The sequence below is a fragment of the Elephantulus edwardii genome, unplaced genomic scaffold (assembly GCF_000299155.1).
Source record: "Elephantulus edwardii isolate Elephantulus edwardi_28Jun2011 unplaced genomic scaffold, EleEdw1.0 scaffold00328, whole genome shotgun sequence".
NCBI lineage: Eukaryota > Metazoa > Chordata > Mammalia > Macroscelidea > Macroscelididae > Elephantulus > Elephantulus edwardii.
The window spans coordinates 456,868-476,902 of NW_006400078.1; the positions used below are offsets into that span (position 1 = coordinate 456,868).

General features: G+C 50.5%; 1 protein-coding gene across 1 annotated transcript; it reads left to right on the plus strand.

Moving 5' to 3' along the window:
* The first annotated feature begins 4,037 nt into the window (after positions 1-4,037).
* Positions 4,038-19,804, plus strand: NAALADL1 (N-acetylated alpha-linked acidic dipeptidase-like 1). Its single transcript, XM_006901458.1, has 18 exons — positions 4,038-4,225; positions 4,311-4,483; positions 4,562-4,686; positions 5,057-5,179; positions 7,316-7,599; positions 7,691-7,795; positions 8,530-8,615; positions 8,696-8,815; positions 14,206-14,291; positions 14,365-14,428; positions 14,628-14,695; positions 15,657-15,748; positions 15,827-15,917; positions 18,304-18,385; positions 18,460-18,633; positions 18,708-18,795; positions 18,887-18,979; positions 19,618-19,804. The coding sequence occupies exons 1-18, from the start codon at positions 4,038-4,040 to the stop codon at positions 19,802-19,804; spliced, it is 2,229 nt and encodes a 742-aa protein (XP_006901520.1).
* Positions 19,805-20,035: the final 231 nt, after the last annotated feature.

Consider the following 20,035-nt stretch of genomic DNA (forward strand, 5'->3'; position numbering starts at 1 on the left):
CTCATCTCTCCAATGCCTAGTATGTCAATATTTATGCGTTCCATTTCTTTCTTAACAATTTCTAATTTTCCTACATTCATGGTTCTCAAATTCCATGTTCCAGTCACTAGTGTCTGCTTACAACTGTTCCTCTTCCTTTGTATTTCCATACTTGAAAGTTCTACCTAGGTTGCCCTTTCTATTAGTTTATGTGTGTTCTGTTGTACATAAGGTTTTCAGAGGCCTGCTATTTCAGAAGTGGATGGCCAATCGACGCTGGGCAGAACCAGGAGCCTGGAAGCTGCACGGGCAGAAGTTGAGGCCAGGCAATAGAGAAGTGACTAGAGGCAAAAGCTTCTGACACGCCCACAGGTACAAAGCACCGAGGCGGAGCCAAAATTGGTTGGGAGGTGCAGAGGGGAGACTGAGGGACACACCGCTGGGCAGAACCGGGAGCCTGTGGCCCTCAGGCTAAGAAGAAGAAAAATACAATCTATACAGGAGTTCTACAGGACACATCACCTTCCCTTCGGAGACAGTACAACTAAACTTAAGAGACACTCGACACAGCATAAAAAATTGTCAGCAGTTGACATGTTCGGAATCACAGAAGCCAAGAAAGCTTCAGATTCAAGCTGTCAGATCATGGGTTGGACAATGGAAGATAGATTCTGAAGGGATTTGGTAGAAGTGAAAGGGTATCCTGGTGGAGGGTGGAGCTGGGAAATAAGTGGGTCAAGGCACTGGGCTAAGGGCAGGGACAACACTGTAACTAATGGTTAACTCCACAATGAGGGATTTATCTTTTACTGCTCCACAAATTGCTTGTCTGTCAGATACTCCTCTAAATCTAAATACTGATCTAAATATAGGTTTTGCATAAGCACAATCAAGTGTTCTGGGATTCCCATTTTCCTCAAGGTTAGCCATAATTTATTGTGATCCACACAGTCAAATGCCATGTGCACAGTCACCATTTATTTTTTGTATTTTACCCTTATATTTTAATATTTTATATTTTTTATAAAAGACATTTGTAAGTCATTGGTTATACAAGATTCTATCATGCATGTGATCTGTGGTCTCTTTTCTGTTACAAAGACTTTGGTGGCCTCATGGGTAAGGAATTCCAGTGCCAACTCAAAGGCAGGCAGTTAAAACCCACCAGCTGCTCCTTGGGCGAAGGAGGGACACTCTCCTGCTATTTACAGCCTCTGAAGACCCACTGGAAGGTCAGCTGTGGTTAGGTTCTGATGCCATGGCAATGAGTGAGTGAATTCTTTTCTGTTTCCTTCTTGCTTGCATTCCAGTCACCAGTTATTATTATTATTAATGCATCTTGACTGCATGTTCCATCAATTTCACATTGCAGACGTTGGTTGTTGTTGTTGGAGTACAGTTCATAGCAACTCTATGAACAACCGATCTGAACACTGTCCTATCCTGAGCCACCTCACGATCTCTGACACACTCGAGCCCATGTCAGAGTGACCACGTCAATGCATCTGCTTGAGGATCTTCCTCTTCCACCGGCCTTCCGCCTTACCAAGCATGCCATCCCTTTCCAAAGAGTAACCTCTCCCCGCAGCATGCCTGATCCTCAATTTCTTCATCCTTGACTCTAGTGATTGGTGTATGTAAGTGAATAATCATATTAACAGGTCTTCCTTGTGTGTGTGTGGATATCACTCTACCAATGACAGCATTGCATTCCAGGACAGCTCTTGAAATGTTCTTTTTGACAATGAATATGACACCATGCCTTTTCACTTTTTCATTCTCAGCACAGTAAGTCATTTGATTACAGGTTCAAAATGGCCATGGCAGTTCACTAATGCTTACCATATCCCTCTCCTGGTGCATTGTTTCATTTTTCTACCACTGCCTGTTTTCCACATTTCAATTTTTAATGGATGTTTCCAGATGTTTCTCCTCATTTTGAGTCTTGCCACGTGACCGATGAAGGTCCTTTATCGGGTGAGAACTTCACTCTATCCGTGTCCCTCTACTTTGAGGAGGCACCACTTTCCTGGTGATATTTTTAATGTCTTCTTACCTGAGGGACTCACCTGGTGCTTTACTGGACCATATTCTGCTGCTATTCAGAGGGCTCCCACGGTCCCGTTGTTTCAGAAGTGGATGGCCAGACCCGCTCCTTAGTCGGGAAGCTCTGCTGGAATCCACCTTTTGTCTTAGGAGAGATAGAAAGTGAGAGAAGTGAGCAGAGACCAGGTCATCAAAGTATCACCAAGAAAGAACTACCAGGTGGGACCCTGTGCTGGGGGGTCACCTGTGAGTGGGGGAATCTGTGAGGAACGTGGGACCCTGTGCTGAGGGGGGGTCTCCTGTGAGGGAGATCTGCGGGGAACGTGAGAGCCTGTGCTGAGGATCTCCTGTGAGTGGGTTAGTCTGCGAGGAACGTGGGACCCTGTGCTGGGGTCTCCTGTGAGTGGGGGAGTCTGCGAGGATCGTGGGACCCTGTGCTGGGGGTCTCCTGTGAGTGGGGGAGTCTGCGAGGATCGTGGGACCTTGTGCTGAGGGTCTCCTGTGAGGGAGATCTGCGGGGAATGCCGGCCTGTGGATGCTCATGGAGCCAAGGCTTTTCCTCCAGAGTGGCCAGACAGGGAGGACTCCTCCGCCTCAGGCCCATGCGCTGAGTTTGTATCTCTAGCCTTTTGAACAGTTCAAGAATAAGTTTCTGTTTGTTGAAGCCATCGGCTCATGGTGCCTCTGCTGTAACAGCGCTAGAGAGCTAAGGAGAGTGGGTGCGTGGGAAGGAGGGCTGGCTGTGTGGATTGTTGCTGAGGAGGTAGGTGTGTGGGTGCACGGCTGGATTTCACAGAGGACCACGGGGTGGGAGGAGGCCACGTGTCAGTGAAGGGTGGGGTACTGTCCCTGTAATACCCTCCCATAAATGAGACCATCTTCAGGATTAAATAAAGCATTCTAGGCCCTCCTCCTTCCCTTGTTGTTATTGTTAAGTTCCATCGAGTCCAACACAACTCATAGCGGCCCGATGAACAGAAGATCTGAACCCTGTTCTGTACTACACCATCTTTACACACTTCCTGACACACAAGAGCCCACGGCAGCTGGCACTCTATCAGTAACCTGGTTGAGGCTCTTCCTCTCCTTCCCCAACCCTCTACCCTTCCCAGCATCATGTCCCTCTCCAAGGAAAAGCACCTCCTAGCAATATGTCCAAAGTATGTGAGGTGAAACCTCATCATTCTTGCCTCCAAAGAGCACTCTGGCTGCACCCTCTTCAAGACAATATCTCCTTATTTTCTTGGCTGTCCATGGGATGTTCAGTGCTTTTCTCCAACACCACAGCTCAAAGGCATCAATTCTTTTTCTGTCATCCTTATTCATTGTCCAGGTCTCGGATGCATAGCTAGTAATGTGAAAGACCATGGCCTGAATCAGATGCACTTTCTTCCTCAAGTTGCTCCTTCCCTTAGCTCTGGTTTTTGCTCTTTAGAGGGTCAGATGAAGGAGAAGTAGCCAATCTACTGAGCTCCCACTGTACGCCAGGCACTGAGCTGGTCATTTCGACAGATGCTGTCTTCTTTAGTGCCAATATCACAACAATTTTTTTGGAAGTAGGTTCTCTTAACCCCATTTCACAAGTAACTAAGTAAGTTGTCCTAGGCCATGCACCTTAGGTCAGTGTTCAAAGGTGCCCAAGAAGACAGGGCTGATGAGGTGACACCCAGAGGAGCGTGGCAGTGGAGGTGGGCAGGGACTCAGTCTGCTCTGGACACAGGAGTTCTTTGTTCCCGGTCCGGCGTGGCCTCTGTCCTACTGGACACTCTGGGTAAGACCTTACAGCCCAGCCGGGCCTCAGTGTCCCTGTGTGAACTTGAACAAGGTGGGAACCGAGGCAGCTGTGAATGGGCTGCCCTCACACAGTGACTTCTAGCTTCAGGATGACTTCCCTTCCATTGCTGCTGAGGGTCAAAAGGCAACGCCACCCACAAGATAATGATTAATGAGACTGGCACCCCATTTATAAGGAGCCCCAACCCGAGCCACTCCATTAACTGAGACACCATAGAATGAAGTGGCCGTTGTTGGTACTGGGGGGTGTTGCCCTCTTGGGGCTGGGGCTTATCCTGGGCCACTTTGGCATCCCCAAAGAGGCTGCCTCGCCAGTGGTTCAAGGCCAGGACCAGGATCTGGACCTGAAGATCCTGGACTCTGTCATAAGACAGCTAGAGGCCAGCAGGATCCGGGAGAACCTAAGGTGAGAGGCGTGCCCACCTGCCCACCCCCGACCCTGTGAGCCGAGGCCCCTCCCTGACACTGTCCTGCCCTCTTCCCACCCGCAGGGAACTGGCCAGGGAGCCACACCTGGCGACCACCCCACGGGACGAGGCCCTCGTGCAGCTGCTGCTGCAGCGCTGGAGGGACCCAGAGTCAGGCCTGGACGCGGCCGAGGCCCCCACATACGAGGTGCTGCTGTCCTTCCCCAGCCAGGAGCAGCCCAACCGCGTGACTGTGGGTGAGGCCCTGCCCAGGCTGGGCACAGCCTGCGGGGTGGTGGGGCCTCCGGCCAGCCCTGACACTGTGTCCCCCACAGTGAATGCTTCCTCTGGGGACGTCCTCTTCACCTGCCGCCAGAGCGAGGAAAACCTGACCGGAGAGCAGGCGGGGCCGGATGTGGTGCCCCCTTATGCTGCCTACGCTCCCCCCGGGACCCCGCAGGTGGGCTAGGGCACCCTCTCCCTTCCTCCAGGGCCCCCCTCGGCCTGGCACCTCCCAGAGCGGCTCCACACTCTGCCCCACCTGGGGCTCCGTATTCAGAATGACTCAGTTAGCCACACTCACTCCTCCTTTTGTCCATCACATAGTCAGTCGGCAAACACTAAAGGCTCCTCCTCAAGGCTGGGCTTGCTACCGGACCTGGACACAGAAATCTACTGGGACTGCACCCTCAGGGAGCGCACGCGTTTGGGGGCGGGGGGTGGGGGGTGTTAGTATCTACGCCCTGCATGCTATCGCCCAGCCTTCCCTCTCTTCCCCCACCCTACTCTTGCCAAGCCCCACCATGAAGATCACCTCCTCTTGGGCCCAGGGTCCCCTCGTCTACGCCAACCACGGCTCAAAAGAAGACTTTGAGGAGCTGCAGGCTCGGGGCATCCAGCTCAACGGCACCATCGCCCTGACCCGCTACGGGGGAGTAGGGCGGGTGAACAAGGTGAGCATTAGCCCCCAGGGTGGGGGTTCCGGGTGGGGGGAGAGACTGGCCATGCGAGGAGAGGAGGATGAACAGTACTGAGCGGTGGGCTTCATCCTAGACTGGGGACTAGGAAGCGGGCGCACAAAAGCTGAGCTCGGGGTCCCTGATTGGCACAAACAGGTGCTTGATTACTATCTAACTGTAAGGCTAGTGGTTCAGGTTCACCCAGAGGAGCCCTGGAAGAAAGGCCTGGTGAGCTGAAAAGCCAACCACTGAAAATCCTCAGTGCAGGTCTGCTCTACACGTATGGGGCCATGTAAGCAGGAATCAACTCAGTGACCCCTGGTCTTCCTGTTACGTCACCACTTGCTGTGTGGCTCATATGCTTTCCCTAACTTCTCTGAGCTCTGGCGAAATAAGGGGATGGGCTCAGTCTTCTTGAGAAGCAGTCTTTTGAGATGTTCAGCTTAAATCTCCTCTGCTGCCCCCTTCCCTTTGTTTTTCAATTAACATTTTTAATTACCTGATGATGGTTCCAAGGGATTTTGTTAACATGAAAAGGTATGTTGCTATTAAGTGATGTGGAATTGATTCCAACCCATTACGACCCCATGTGACAGAGTAAAAATGCCCCAGAGAGTTTTATTATTATTTTTTTCTAAGTGGAAAAAGCAGATTTATGATACACCTGTATATAGGAGACAGGGGCCAAGAGGTTCCTGGATCTGTCTCCCTGTCTTGGACTGTGGGGGCTTAGGGGAGAGAGAGGACAGTGGTGTATAAGAAGTTTTTACAGTATTCTTGCAGTAAGGAGTTTTGATCAGTGGTCATGTCCTAGACCACTTGTTCTGGTTTTATGAATACTGCAGAGGCGGTTGGCTCTGGAGGAAGGGCCTTGCCTCTTCAGCCTCTGCTTGCTGATTCCTCGGAGGGCTCCACGTGTCTGCATCTCTCTTCTCCGATCTCTCCTTTTAACTTGCTTGTTTAGTCTCTTTTCTATCTTACAAAAGAACTCAAGCTACACTGCAATCCCAGAGGTAAGCAGTTCGATTCCATCAGATGCTCTGCTGGAGAAGGAGGGGCAATCTCTTCCTTTATCAGTCAGATCTGATTTGACAGTATACACACACACAAATAATAAAATTAAAAAAAAACACACACCCAAAATACCTCAACTCAAAATTCAGCCTCGGGCTGCAACTGACTTCCAATTGGCCCTTAGCTAGCGGGTTTTTAGAGGCTGTAAATGACTTGGAGGAGATTGCCCACCTTTCTCTCCTGGAGCCGCCCATGATTCAAACAGCCAGGCAGGGACCACCCTTGGATTAGCAGTTCAACCCTATGCAGCTGAACTTCTCAAAAGAGATTGCCCCAAAATCCTACCTCCTTAGCAAAGACAAAATCCCCGCAAAACAGCCACAAAAAACCCCCAAACAAAATCAAAGACAGCCTATCCCCAAACATGATTGTAACCACAAGCATATAAATTCAGAATCTGTAACTCTTACTTTGGAATGACATAATTAAATCAATAACTTCTACCTTTCACCCTCCAAAACTCACGTCCCTGCCACATGCAAAACCCAGGCATCTCATCACAGCATCCTCAAAGTCTTAAATCAACTCTAAGCCTCAAATTTCATCTTCTGAATCATCTAAATCAAATTCAGGTGGGACTTTATCAGTATTTTTCCATCCGGGGGCAAAGTTCCTTTTCATTTGTGACCGTGAGGAAAGGAAAAGTATAGAATTAAAAAAACTCTTTCTCTGTTTGAGATTTTCCAAACGGGTAACAACTTTTATTACCCAGATGGAGAAGCACATACAAATAGTCTTGTTTCTTCCTCCTTTTGACCTAAGTGCTGGCTACTAGGACCCATTGTTCTGAGCCAGACCTTTTCACCCTAATGCAGCCTGGCAGGCTTCAGGGTCAGTGCATGTGAACCTGGGAGTCCTGGCCTTTTCTGCCTCCACTGCTGGGCGCTGTCCATGGTCTGTTCATCCAGCTGACCACATCTGTCTTCTTTCTGCACTTTGCATTGCAAGCCGGACGTTCAAACACCGTTTCTCCTGGGAGGATATAGCTGTCCCTAGCAGGGAGGAGGAGGAGGATGGGAAAGGCCCCTCATTCCTGACTTCCTTTGCTCTCTGCAGGCTATTAATGCCGCCAAACATGGGGTGATTGGGGTGCTGGTGTATACAGACCCTGCTGACATCAATGACGGCCAGAGCTTGCCCAGCGAGACCTTCCCCAACTCGTGGGGACTGCCTCCCTCAGGAGTGGAGCGAGGCTCTTACCATGAGTATTTTGGGGACCCCTTGACTCCCTACCTCCCAGCCACCCACTCCTCCTTCCGTCTCGACCCTGCCTCTGCCACTGGATTCCCCCCAGTTCCTACCCAGCCCATTGGCTTTGAGGATGCGAAAGTCCTGCTCTGGTGAGCTTGTGCCCTGGGGTCCCCTCCTGCCTTCTTAGTGGACTCCATATTTTAACACCTACCCACTCTGAATCGCCTCCCTGCTCCCCAGTAACCTTCAGGGACAGATAGCTCCCAATGCCTGGAAGGGGGCCCTGGGCTGTGAATACAGATTGGGGAGTGGCTTCCGGTCTGATGGGGAGTTTGGAGCGAGCAGGTGAGTGGGGTACAGTGGAAACCCCCTTTTCTTTCCTCATGACTCCCACACCCACATTCTGGGCTTTCCCTTAAGCGTGGCCTTGCTTCTTTTCCAACCTCTCCTGGGCAAACATGTCAGTGAAACACATACAGGGCCCACAAGGGATCCCCTCTCTGTCCCTCCTCATCCCGTCTCAGACTCCCACAATCCAGTCTGCTTCCACCTTTCTTGAACACATACGCTCAGTACCAAGTCAGACCCTCCTTCACTGCGTCCCTGCAGTGACCCCTGGTGGCCAGGGTCGCCTTGCACAGCCTAGGTCCGCACTTACAGACTTAACCTGTCCATAGCAGTCTTGTCCTTTGTCCCGAAGAAGCTAGTATGGCAGTTGCTTCTTGTTGTTGTTGTTGTTGTGTACTGTTGAGTAGGAACCAACCCATAGCAGACCCTCCAGTAAATCACATGGGAGGAGATTGCCCATCTTGCTCCCTCAGAGGAGCTGGTGGATTCAAACTGCATACCTTTGAGTTGGCAGTGTAATGCCTTGCCACCAAGCCAAATGCATACACAAAGTGCTCAATAAGTATTCCCAGGGTGAATGAGAGAATAAAGAGCAGAGCTGGAACCCGAGGCTCCGGGTTCGAGGCTGGCCACTCCTGGCCCTCGCTGGGCTGTTTGCCCTGAGTTGAGTGGGGGGGGGGGTGCGGCTCCAAGACTCTGGTCCCCATGTGCACCCACCTGCACTTCCCCAGCCAGGTGAACGTGAGCGTGCACAACCGCCTGGAGCTGCGGAACTCCTCCAACGTGCTGGGGATCATCCGGGGGGCAGTGGAGCCCGGTGAGCCCCTTACTGCACACCCTTTGCCCCCTCCACCCCTCCTTCCTGGCTGCTGATACTCCCCCCCATCTCACCTCCAGACCGCTATGTTCTCTATGGGAACCACCGTGACAGCTGGGTGCACGGGGCCGTGGACCCCAGCAGCGGCACCGCAGTCCTCCTGGAGCTCTCCCGCGTCCTGGGCACCCTGCTGAAGAAGGGTGAGCCTCTCCCCCAGTCAGGGCCTACCCCAGGGGGCACTTCTGGCCAGGTCCTTCTAAGCCCCTGGGTGTTCTATCCATGTCAGTTCTTTAGTGCTTGCTTGTGACCAAGGGAAAGCCAGCTCTGGCCTGAGTGGCCCTTGTGGGACAGTGAATGAACTGACCTAGGTGCCTCTGCCTTCAGCGGACTGCAGACCGGCTGGGGATGCTGATCTCTGCAAATGTCTCACGTGGCACTGTGTGCTAGGCCAGTTCAAGGCACCAGGGACACGACGGTGACAATCTGTGTGGTAGGAAAAAATATCCAAGGTGCTGGTGGCCTCAGGGATGGCCTCCGAGGAAAGAGTTGAGCTTCAGGAAGGGCCTGGAGGAGAAGGCTCTGCTGTGGGAAGGAGGCCAGGGTGTTGGGACAAGCAGATGGGACAGGCCATGGGGCCTGGTGTCCTGCTGTGGAGTGTGGAGTTTTCCCTGAGGACAGTGTGACATCAGCTAGATCAGTTTTCTTTTGCAGTTTAACAAATGACCAGACATTAAGTGTCTTCAAACAATAAAAGTTTATTATCTTACAGCCACTCAGGTTAGGGGTACATGAGTTTCAGTGCACTGAAATCAAGGTGTCAGCAGGGCCGCATGAAGCTCTGGGGAAACTGGCTCCTGAGCCTTTTCTAGCTTCCAGAATTCGCCCACCTTCCTCCGCTGGTGGCATCCCAGCACCCTCCTCAGAGCCAGCGCTGTGGCATTCTTCTATGTTTTCTTCTAACTTCCTAAAATCTCTTTGTTACATTATAGGGAGTTCTGGTGGCCTAGTGGTTAGGAGGGTGCACTGCCAGCCCAAAGGCAGGTGGTCTGAATCCGCAGCTGCTCTGCAGGACAAAGATGGCCATTCTTCTCTGGTGCAAGTAACAGCTTCTGAAAGCCCGCTGGAGGCTCGGCGAGTTGGTTCTGACTCAATGACACATAACAACAATAACAGCAGTTACACCGGAGGAGCCCTAATGGGACAGTGGGTTATGTGCTGGGACTGCTAGCTGAACGGGTTGGCAGTTTGAATCCACCAGCCACTGTAAGGGGGTACGGTGAGGCGGTCCACTTCTGTTAAGATTTACGGCCTCCGAAACCTGATGGAGCGTCACTGTGACCCAGAATTGGGTCGATGGCAGTTGTCTGAGTGCACTGGGGAGCCTGGTGGCACGTGGCTAAAGTGCTCGGCTGCTAACTGAAAGGTCACTGCTTGGAACTTGCACACTGCTCCACGGGAGAGAGGTGTAGCTGTCTGCTGCCTGAGAGATGTACAGCCCACGAAGCCGGGGAGATGGTCTTTCAGGGTCTCTGTGAGTTGGAATGGACTCTGTGGCAATGACTTTTGTTTTTAATTACATTGGGACTTACCTGGATGATTCAAAATAATCTTTAAATCAGCTGATTAGTAAATTTAGTCCTATCTCCAGACTCAGGGCCCTTTGCCATGCTGTTTAGTGAGGTTCCAGGGATTAAGACGAAGACGCCCTTGGGAGGAAGCATTTTCCTGCCAGCTCAGGGTTTTATCAGGAGAGACAAAAATCAAGCCCACATTGTCAGTTACTGCCAAGGGGAGAAGAGGGTGGAGAGGCAGGACTGTGTGGCAGGACCAGGTAGAAGTTATTCCCATTGTCAGGTCAGGAGGGACTGGGGGGCTTATACTGGGCTGTGGACGGTGGGAAGGGATCTGAGTGGCCTTGGCATCTGTGGTTGTGAAGCAAGAATGAGCGTAGGGCTTGTGGGTTTCTCATTTTGGAGATTGGGTGAAGCGGCTGGACTCTGTAAAATGGGCGCTCTTGTTTTGGTTGAGGGTTGGTGTGGAATGTTTGGTGGTTTTTTTATTTAAGTCTCTTGTTTATAATAAACAAGACTTCTGGTTGGACCTCCTTGTATTTAAAAGTGTTATTATATTTTGGAGGAACATTCTTTTTTTTAGTAATATTTTTAATGCAACATCTATCTTTTTTACAGCATATTCTTTCCATTTAATTTTCCCCATTTAATTTTCCCCATTCATTCATTGTTGCACATTTTCCTCCCTTCCCACCCCTCCCCCCAGTTCATTTTTCTCTTTGTAGAAAAAAATTATTTCATTGTTATACAATCCCCCTAGTCTACAGTCCACTTTAATATGTATTTTTCTGTAATCTTGTCATGAAAATAATACCTAATCCTATATTCCTTTTAAACAGTTCTCTCCCTCATCTATTACAATGCAGCATACATTATTATCCCCTCTTTTCTTAGGTTCCTTCCAACCCCAATGTCAGTCCCATTTTACAACAGTATTTGTCCTTTTGTGACTGAGATATTTCACTCAGCATAATGTCCTCAAGGGTCACCCATTTTGTATAATATTTCATGAGTTCTTTGTTTTCCAATGCAGCATAGTATTCCACTGTGTGAATATACCACAGCTTCTCTATCCATTTGTTTATTGATGGGCATTTGGGTTGTTTCCAACTCTTTGCTATTGTGAACAAAGCCTCAATAAACATGGCTGTGCATATATCTGCTTGGGTGGTGGGTATTGTTACTTTAGAGTATATTCCCAGTAGTGGAATTGCTGGGTCAAATGGCATTTCGAGTTCCAACTTTTTGGGAAAACACCATACTGCCTTCTACAGTGGTTGCACCATTTTACACTCCCACCAACAGTGAATAAGGGTTCCAGTTTCTCCACAACCTCACCAGCATTTGATGTTTGCTGCCCTGTTGAATTTTGCTATTCTGACTGGGGTGAGATGGTATCTCATAGTTGTTTTGATTTGCGTCTCTTTTAGAGTTAGGGATTTTGAACATTTTTTCATGTGTTTGAGGAACATTCTTCTACGTTGTACAGCACTCTTTTGTCAATTTGCTGTACTGAGGTAATCTTGGTTTGCTGTGATGCTGAACCTTGTGCCATTGGGGTGTCAAATGCCATAATGGCTGTCCATCGTGGACAGTGTTTGGTGGAGCTCCAAGTTTAAGACAGGCTTTGAAGCAGGAGTGGCATCCACTTCCTCAACCACATGCCTCTGGAAACTTTATGAACTTGGAGAAACAATGTTATATTTGGGTCTTTTGTTCATAGGTCGTGATGAGTCGTGCTTGACTCGATATCAATCAACAACAAGAAGTCTGCAGTTTGGTATATGGAGGCGCTGTTTATGAGAAATAATATGGGGTTGGTGAGGACAGGTGGGAGAAGAGCATGAATTTGGTTTTTCTGTGTATTGGTTTTGAAGTGCAAGAGAGGCTCCAGGTCAGGAAAGAGATTTGAGATATAACCAAGGGAGTTGAGATGGTCCATGAAACCACAGCTGTGGCTGAGATTCACGCAGAGGGTCCCAGTGGGTGGGCTAGGCAGGGAGGGCTGGCCTTTGGAATTTACCATTGGTTGCAATTATTTGCTATGCATCAGAAAGCTGGACCATGACTAGGGATGATAGAAGGAAAATTCATGCCTTTGAGCTGTGGGGCTGGAAAAGAGTATTGAATAATATATGGACTGCTAGGAAAACAAATAGGTTCATCCTAGAGAGGGTGTTCCTTGGAGGCAAGGATTCTGAAGCTTCATCTGACATACTGTAGACGTGTTGCAAGGAGGGATCAGTCCTTGGAGAAGGATGTCGTGCTTGGGAGGGTGGAGGGACAGCACAGGAGAGGAAGACCCTTGATAAAGTGGATTGATTCAGTGACTGGGGTAATAGGGATAGATGTGTCAGAGACAATAAGATTGGCACAGGATAGAACAGGGTTTAAGGCTGTTGGACATAGGGTCACTATGAGTAGCAGGCAACTAGACAGCACATAACAACTACAGTGATGGAATTTCTTTATTTTTGTTTTATAGTTTCACAGTTAGCAAAGAGCTGCAAAACAATACAATACTCTACATATACCTTTCCTCTAGATGCTCTGAATACTAGTTTACCATATTTGCCTTTTATCTCTCTAAATATTTCTAAAATATTTAAAAGATGCAGAAAAGCTGCCCTCTTATCCCTAAACACATCGCTGTAAATGTCTTTAAAACAAGAACATTCTTTTTTCGCAACCATCATATAATGATCAGTCAGTAAACTGACCATTTTGCCATTGTTCCTGTGATGATCTCTGTTGTTCCTGTGTGCTGTCTAGTCGGAACTGACCCAAAGTTGACTCTGCAGCGGGTTTTCAGAGACAGTAAATCACACGTGAAAGACAGCCCCTCCTTTCCTGGAGAGCATTTGGTGAATTCAAACCGAGTGCCTTTGAAATTGCAGCACAGCTTCTTACCATTAGGCCACCAGAGCTCCCTATGATGATCTCTACAGCAATGGGGAGCTCTAGCAGCACAGTTGTAAGAAGCTGCATTGCAACCCCAATGGTAACAGGTTCGGATCCACCAGCTGCTCTGCAATCTCCTCCCATTCACTGAGGGGTCTTCTATGAGTCCGTTCTGACATTGAGGCACATGACAACAATAACAACATAACAACGGGCAGAAAAAAATATTCTGGCCCAGGATCCAATGCAGGACCACATTGCACTTCTCGGCCCTCTCCTTCATCCACAGTCCCTTTCCCTCCGAAGTCCCCTTCCAGCTTTAGCTGCTTTTTTTCACAGTCCTGACTGTATTCTGCAGACTGTCCCTTGATTTGACTTTTTTTTTTTTAAATTTGACTTTATTTGAGGCTTCTGTGATTCGATTCATGTTTTGACTCTTTGGCAGGAATAAATGTGAGGATTTGTAATTGCGAGTATGCAACTGCCTAATAATTTTAAAACTAATGATTTAAAATGAAAGCATGAGGAAGGTCAAGGGGACTGAATTGTAGCCAGAAGTGAGAGCAAAGTAGAAGCACCCAGGATGGAGGGCGAAGGGGTCTGGACAGAGGGGAGCCAGCGGACTGAGCTGTGAGAGATCAAGCCACAGTCCACTGGAGCAGCGTGAGCACAGAGGCTGCAGGACTGGCAGTGTGGGCCAGGGTTTGGAAAGGATAACCCGGAGGTGAGAGCCGGCTCTGCGGCTGACCAGCTGTGTAACACTGGACAAGACATTTCACTTGGCCCAGTTCCCTCAAGTGTAAAGTGGAGACAAGAGCAGTGCCTCTCTGCAGGGATATGCTGAGACGAGGCCCTGAGGAGGCTGTTAACCGTCTTAACACCTCGTGGAAGCTGAGGGTGACTTTGCCCAGGTTGCATGAGAGAAGTGAGGTGGTGGTGGGGGTCAGTGGTTTTCCCCAAGCGTAGGGACAGAGAAGGGAGGCAGAACATTGTGCATAATAGACCACTTGGCCAAGGGAAGCTGGTGTTTGGGGGTGTGTGTGTGTGTGTGTGTGTATTCCCACTAAGGCACCCCACAATTGGAGAACCTTACCCTCCAACTCCTCATTCTTCTCTAGGCACCTGGCGACCCCGCAGATCAATCGTGTTTGCCAGCTGGGGGGCTGAGGAGTTCGGGCTTATTGGCTCCACAGAATTCACAGAGGTAAGTGCAGTAGGGGGGTTGAGGGGCCTCCCAGGGTGAGGAACCCCAGCTGACTCAGCTGCTTCTCTTCCAGGAATTTTCCAGCAAGCTGCAGGAGCGCACCGTGGCCTACATCAACGTGGACATCGCGGTGTTTGGTATGGAGTGTTTGGTATGGCGTGTTCGGTATGGCGTGTTCGGTATGGCGTGTTCGGTATGGCGTGTTCGGTATGGCGTGTTCGGTATGGCGTGTTCGGTATGGTGTGTTTGGTATGGTGTGTTTGGTATGGCAGGCGTGTGCGAGTGAGTGCTGGGCGAGCGTGCAGTCTGAACAACCTCCCTCTGCTCTGCCCGCAGCCAACGCCTCCCTGAGGGTGCAGGGGACGCCTCCAGTCCAGAGTGTCGTCTTCTCTTCCACTAAACAGGTGGGAAGGGAAGGGGCTAGAGGCAGGGCGGATGGATGGTTAGCTACGTGATTAGGTTTCAAAGGCCAGATTGTCAGGTGAGAATTATCAGTTTGCAAAAATGGAGTTTGAATAAGAACCCATTTGACCTTTGTGACTAATACTCACTCAGTACCTTATTGTCATGTGTTGTTAAGTCAGAGCTAGCCCATAGCTGACCCTCCAGCAGGTTTTCAGAGGCCATAAAGAGCAGGGAGGAGATTTCCCATCTCCCATCCTTCTGCAGCGGAGCTGCTGGTGGACTTGAACCTTGTGCCTTTGGGATTGCAGTGCAGCTTCTCTCCACTAGGCCACCTGAGGTCCCTTACATCACTATGTTGTTGTTGTTGATTGCCTTCAAGTTGAGCACGACTCACAGTGACCCTATGAACAAAAGGCCTGAAGCCCCTCTACAGCCGTCAACATTTATCAAAGTTCATAGAGTTTCTGGAGGCATGTTATTTAGGAAGTGGATGCCATTCCTGCTTCCAAATATAACTACCAAATGACAATACTGCGTGCCTGTCAAACGGCTGAGGGGCCCGGCCCAGCCAACTAGACACATCGTCTTACACTGACTGCAAGTTTGTTGATGTAAGACAGATATTCTCAATGAGCAAAACAGTAGGTTTTCCACCGTTGTCATGTGAACTGTGGGATAATGCGATGGTCAGTATGTGAGGGGTAGGTATAGTAAGGCGACCTGGTGGCACAGAGGTTAAACACTTGGTGGCTAACACAAAGGCTGGGGGTTGCTCCCCACCAGCTGCTCTGTGGGAGAGAATATGGCGGCCTTGGAACCGCTGTGGGTTTCTACTCTACCTTTAAAGTGTTGCTGAGTCAGAATCCACTCCAGTAATGGCTGTGGACTCAAGAGTGGGCTGGAGACTCGGGTGGAGTGGGCCTCACCATGGAGGCTGAGGCTGGGCTCTACTCTGGCCAGATCCCTGCCCCAGGCCCTGGAGGCCTCAGCGTTTATGATAACTGGATTCGGTACTTCAACCGCAGCAGCTCGGTGTATGGCCTGGTTCCCAGGTGAGCCCCAGGCTGTGCAGGGGGCGAGGGTGAGCCTCCACCTCACTCTCTCCAACCAGGCCCGCTTCCTTCCCGCAGCCTGGGCACGCTGGGTGCTGGCAGTGACTACGCGCCCTTCCTCCACTTCCTGGGCATCTCCTCCATGGACATCGCCTACACCTATGACCGGGTGAGTGGGCCCTCTCGGCCCCCTGCCTTCGAGAGCCCACCCCTCCTCCAGCGGCTCTGATGCAGACTGAACCTGGCTCCTTGGCTCAGCAGCTGTTACCTCAGCCAAGTTTCTTCCCCTCTCTGAGCCTGTATGTCCATCTATGTTATTTTATGGAGCGAGCACTGGTGGTAAGTTGCACTGTCATTTTGTGCACCATTCTCCTTTCTTTGAAAATCTGGTGGCCTGGTGGATAAGGTGTTACACAGCCAACCCAAAGGCAAGCGGTTTGAATCCACCAGCTGCTCCATGAGCGAATGACGGGCATTTTCTGACAACTCATCGGAGGGGCAGTATGACTTGATGGCACCTACCAGTAATTCTGAAAAAAAAGGCTGCCAGTTACTTGCAGGGTGACACTGACTGCGAGATCCTGATTTCAGAGCTCTTTACATGTGTAAAGTTCACCTGAGATCCTCTTACTTGCAGGGTAACACTGACTGCGAGATCCTGATTTCAGAGCTCTTTACATGTGTAAAGTGCACCTGAGATCCTCACGGTGTAGAATGCATGGCCTTGGGGCTGGGGAGGGTGAGCGGCAGAGGCCTCATGTCCCGTCTGTGACTCCTAGTGTGGCGACAAATGGCTCATGACTGTAGTAGACCTGAGGTCTGAATCCATCCAACTCCAAAAGTGCAGGCTCTTCTCCTCCACATCAAACTGGCACCTGGTCCAGCTCTGCCACTAGTTAGCTGTGTGACACTAGGCAGCTGACCAGACCCCTCTGTTTCCTCTGCTGTAGCAAATCACACATGTGGAAATTGCAGACCCAACCTCACAGGCACTGCTCGCTACATTGTTTCCTGCTTTACTGAGCTTTGCACATACAGCATTTGCAAATTGGAGGGTTGTAGCAACCCTGTGTGGAGCAGGTGTCGGCATGTCTTCTGACAGCGTGCTCACTCCGTGTGGCTGTGCCCCCTGTGGTCATTCTTAGTTCAAATGCATCACAATGCAAGTGCACACTTAAGAGCCTGTGTTGTTCTGTGTGTACCGTCAAATTGGATCTGACTGGTACAGGAGGAGATTGTCCCTCCTTCTCCAGCAGAGCATCTGGTGGATTTGAACAGCGCTCCTCTGGGATTGCAGTGCAGCTTCTTGCCACTAGGCCACCAGAGCTCCCTGCTTTTGTTCTTGTGCACTCTGTCAAGCTGACCTTCCAGCAGGTTTTCAGAGGCAGTAAATCACATGGGAGGAGACTGCCCATCAGTGGCTTTGGATTGGCACAACTCCTTACCACTAGGTCACTTGTTAAGTCTCGTAACGGCTCTACGAACCGTAGGTATGAATCATGGCCTACTCTACGCCATCTTTATAATTTCTGATATACTTGAGCCCATTGCTCCATACACTGTGTCAGTCCATCTCCAGGGTCTTCCTTTCTTTCACTGACCCTCCACCACCTTTCCAAGCATGACGACTAGGAAACTGTTGTTAGGTGCCGATGAGTCGAGAATGACTCATAGCAACCCTATGAACAAATGATCTGAAGCCTGTTCTATCCTGCGCCATCCTCATACATCCTGACACACAAGAGCCCGTGGTGACAGTCATTGTGTCAGTCCACCTAGTTGAGGGGCTTCTTCTCCTTCGCCGACCCACTACCTTTCCTAGTATCATGTCCCTCTCCAAGAATAGCCCCTCCCAGCAAATGCCCGGGGTTTGTGAGGCAAAGCTTCCTCAACTTTGCTTTTAAAGGGCACTCTGGCTACACCCTCTCCAAGACATATCTGTTTGTTCATTTGGCTGTCCATGGGATGTACAGTGCTCTTCAGGTCTCCACAGCTCAAAGGCATGAATCCTCCTGGCATCCTTCATTGTCCAGCTCTCAGAGGCACAGCAAGTGTGATCAGAAAGACTATGTCCTGAATTACATGCACCTTAGTCTTCAAAGTTACATCATTACTCAATAACTTGGAGAAGTCCTTAACTGCAGAGTTTCCCCGTGTAATGCATCTCCTCAGTCCCCTGCTGGTACTAAGGGTATTAATTGTGGATCCAAGTAAGATAAGATTGCCACTAGGGCTTCCTTAATAGTGTATTGTCGTTGTGTACCGTGGAGCTGGAACCAACTCACAGCTGACCCTCCCGTGGGTTTTCAGAGGCAGTAAATTGCATGGAGGGAGACTGTCTATCTCCTTATAACTAACCCACCAGCTAGCACTAGGAAACCAACAATTCACCACTCACTTCGTGTTACTTGCTTCATCATGGGGGTCTAGAAATGCACTTGCAGTATCTGTGTAGCACCTGTGACCGAACAATACCTGTATAGGTAGCTCACTGGAGGAACACCTCCTTCCATTGCCTATCCCAAGCCTCTGCCTTCTGGGCCTTTTTCCTCCAGAGCAAGACCTCAGCCCGGATCTACCCCACCTATCACACAGCCTTCGACACCTTTGATTATGTGGAAAAGTTCCTGGACCCTGGTAAGGAGGGACAAGGGGCTTCCTGGGGCTGAGGAGTGTGCACCCAGCCCTGACCTTGTCACCCTTTTCTGCAGACTTCAGCAGCCACAGGGCTGTGGCCCAGACAGCAGGGAGTGTGCTGCTCCGGTTGAGTGACAGCCTCTTCCTGCCCCTCAACGTTAGCGACTACAGCGAGACCCTCCGCACCTTCCTGCAGGCCGCCCAGCAGAACCTCGGGGCCCTGCTGGAGCAGCAGGGCATCAGCCTGGGTATGGGCCTGTCACAGCAAAGCAGGAAAGCCCTGCACCCCAGGACAGGCCTAATTGCTGACTGTTCCCCACAGGACCCCTAGTGAGCGCTGTGGAGAAGTTTGAGAAGGCAGCTGAGGTCCTAAATCAAGACATAGCGACGCTGCAAAAAGGCAGTCCCCAGTGAGCAAGGCCCTGGGTGGTCATCCTGGGATGCAGGGCTTGGGCTGGACCCCTGGCTCTAGGATGACTGGCAGGACTCCCCCTTTCCCAGCCCCCTGCAGGTCCGGATGCTCAATGACCAGCTGATGCTCTTAGAACGGACTTTCCTGAACCCACGTGCCTTCCCCGAAGAGCGTTATTACAGGTGGGCCTGTCTCAGAGTTCTTGGGAGACCAAGTGAAACAGGGCAATGACCAGCGGGCCTCAGACACGGGAGGGGAAGCTGTCAGAGGGGCTTGTCTGCAGAGCATGCTCAGCATTTTGGGGCCAAACCAGAACACAAAGCCACTGTGGATTCTGACGCATGGTGACCCTGCATCAGGCTTCTGGGGCTGAAATCTTCCGGGAGGAGGCTGTGCGGTACACGATCTCACAGGGCTTCCTTTCAAACAGTTGTAAGAACCAGAGGCTCGGGATGGGGAGGCGAATGTCCTGTCTCCCGTGAGCCAGGATAAGAACCTGCCTTGCCTCCCATCTCCACTGCTGTAACAGAATTGATTTAGGCCCAGTGCCCTGTTGAGATGTGCCATCCTCCCTGGATATGGGGAATCAGAATCTCTGGTTTAACAAGACTCCTGGTTTTTTGGAGAGCTTGTTAAACCGCAGATCCAGGTTCAGTATTTCCAGGGTGGAAATGGGAAGTGCACATTTTCAGCAGGGCCGTGGAACGGGCACAAAGCCTAGTGTCAGCTACAGGATGGGGGTATTTTGCATCTTGCTGAGCCTGAGGCACCCCTCTTTCTCGACTCCGCTGGTCCTGACTCTCCTTATTTCTCCTGGCAGCCACGTGCTCTGGGCACCCCGCACTGGAAGTGTAACCACCTTTCCTGGTCTTGCCAATGCCTTCTCGCGGGCCAACAGCACAGCACCTGGGTCTGCACCTTGGGCTGAGGTGCAGAGGCAGCTCAGCATTGTGGTGATGGCCCTGGAGGGCGCTGCTGCCACCCTGAGGCCTGTAGCTGACCTCTGACCCCAGCCAGCTCTCTCTGCCTTGCCCCTCCACACTCTCTGTCTCACTCTGCCCTCCAGCCTTCCTGAGGGAAGCTGGGGAATGGCAAAACCATGAGCTGGGATACATGATGCCAACTACTGATGCCACCCTAGATGGCCACCTAGGCTGTTGCAGACCGAGGGTCCCAAAGAATGGAATAATTTTATAATTATTAATAAAGAGACAAATAGCCAGGAATGTGATAGAGCA

What these genes read in the sequence shown, in the direction of transcription:
- NAALADL1 (XM_006901458.1), top strand. Translation starts at nt 4,038, where the DNA reads ATGAAGTGGCCGTTGTTGGTACTGGGGGGTGTTGCCCTCTTGGGGCTG. An exon ending in GAGTAGGGCGGGTGAACAAG is followed by an intron (nt 5,180 to 7,315) that starts GTGAGCATTAGC and finishes TGCTCTCTGCAG; the next exon opens with GCTATTAATGCCGCCAAACA. An exon ending in TCTTCTCTTCCACTAAACAG is followed by an intron (nt 14,696 to 15,656) that starts GTGGGAAGGGAA and finishes TACTCTGGCCAG; the next exon opens with ATCCCTGCCCCAGGCCCTGG.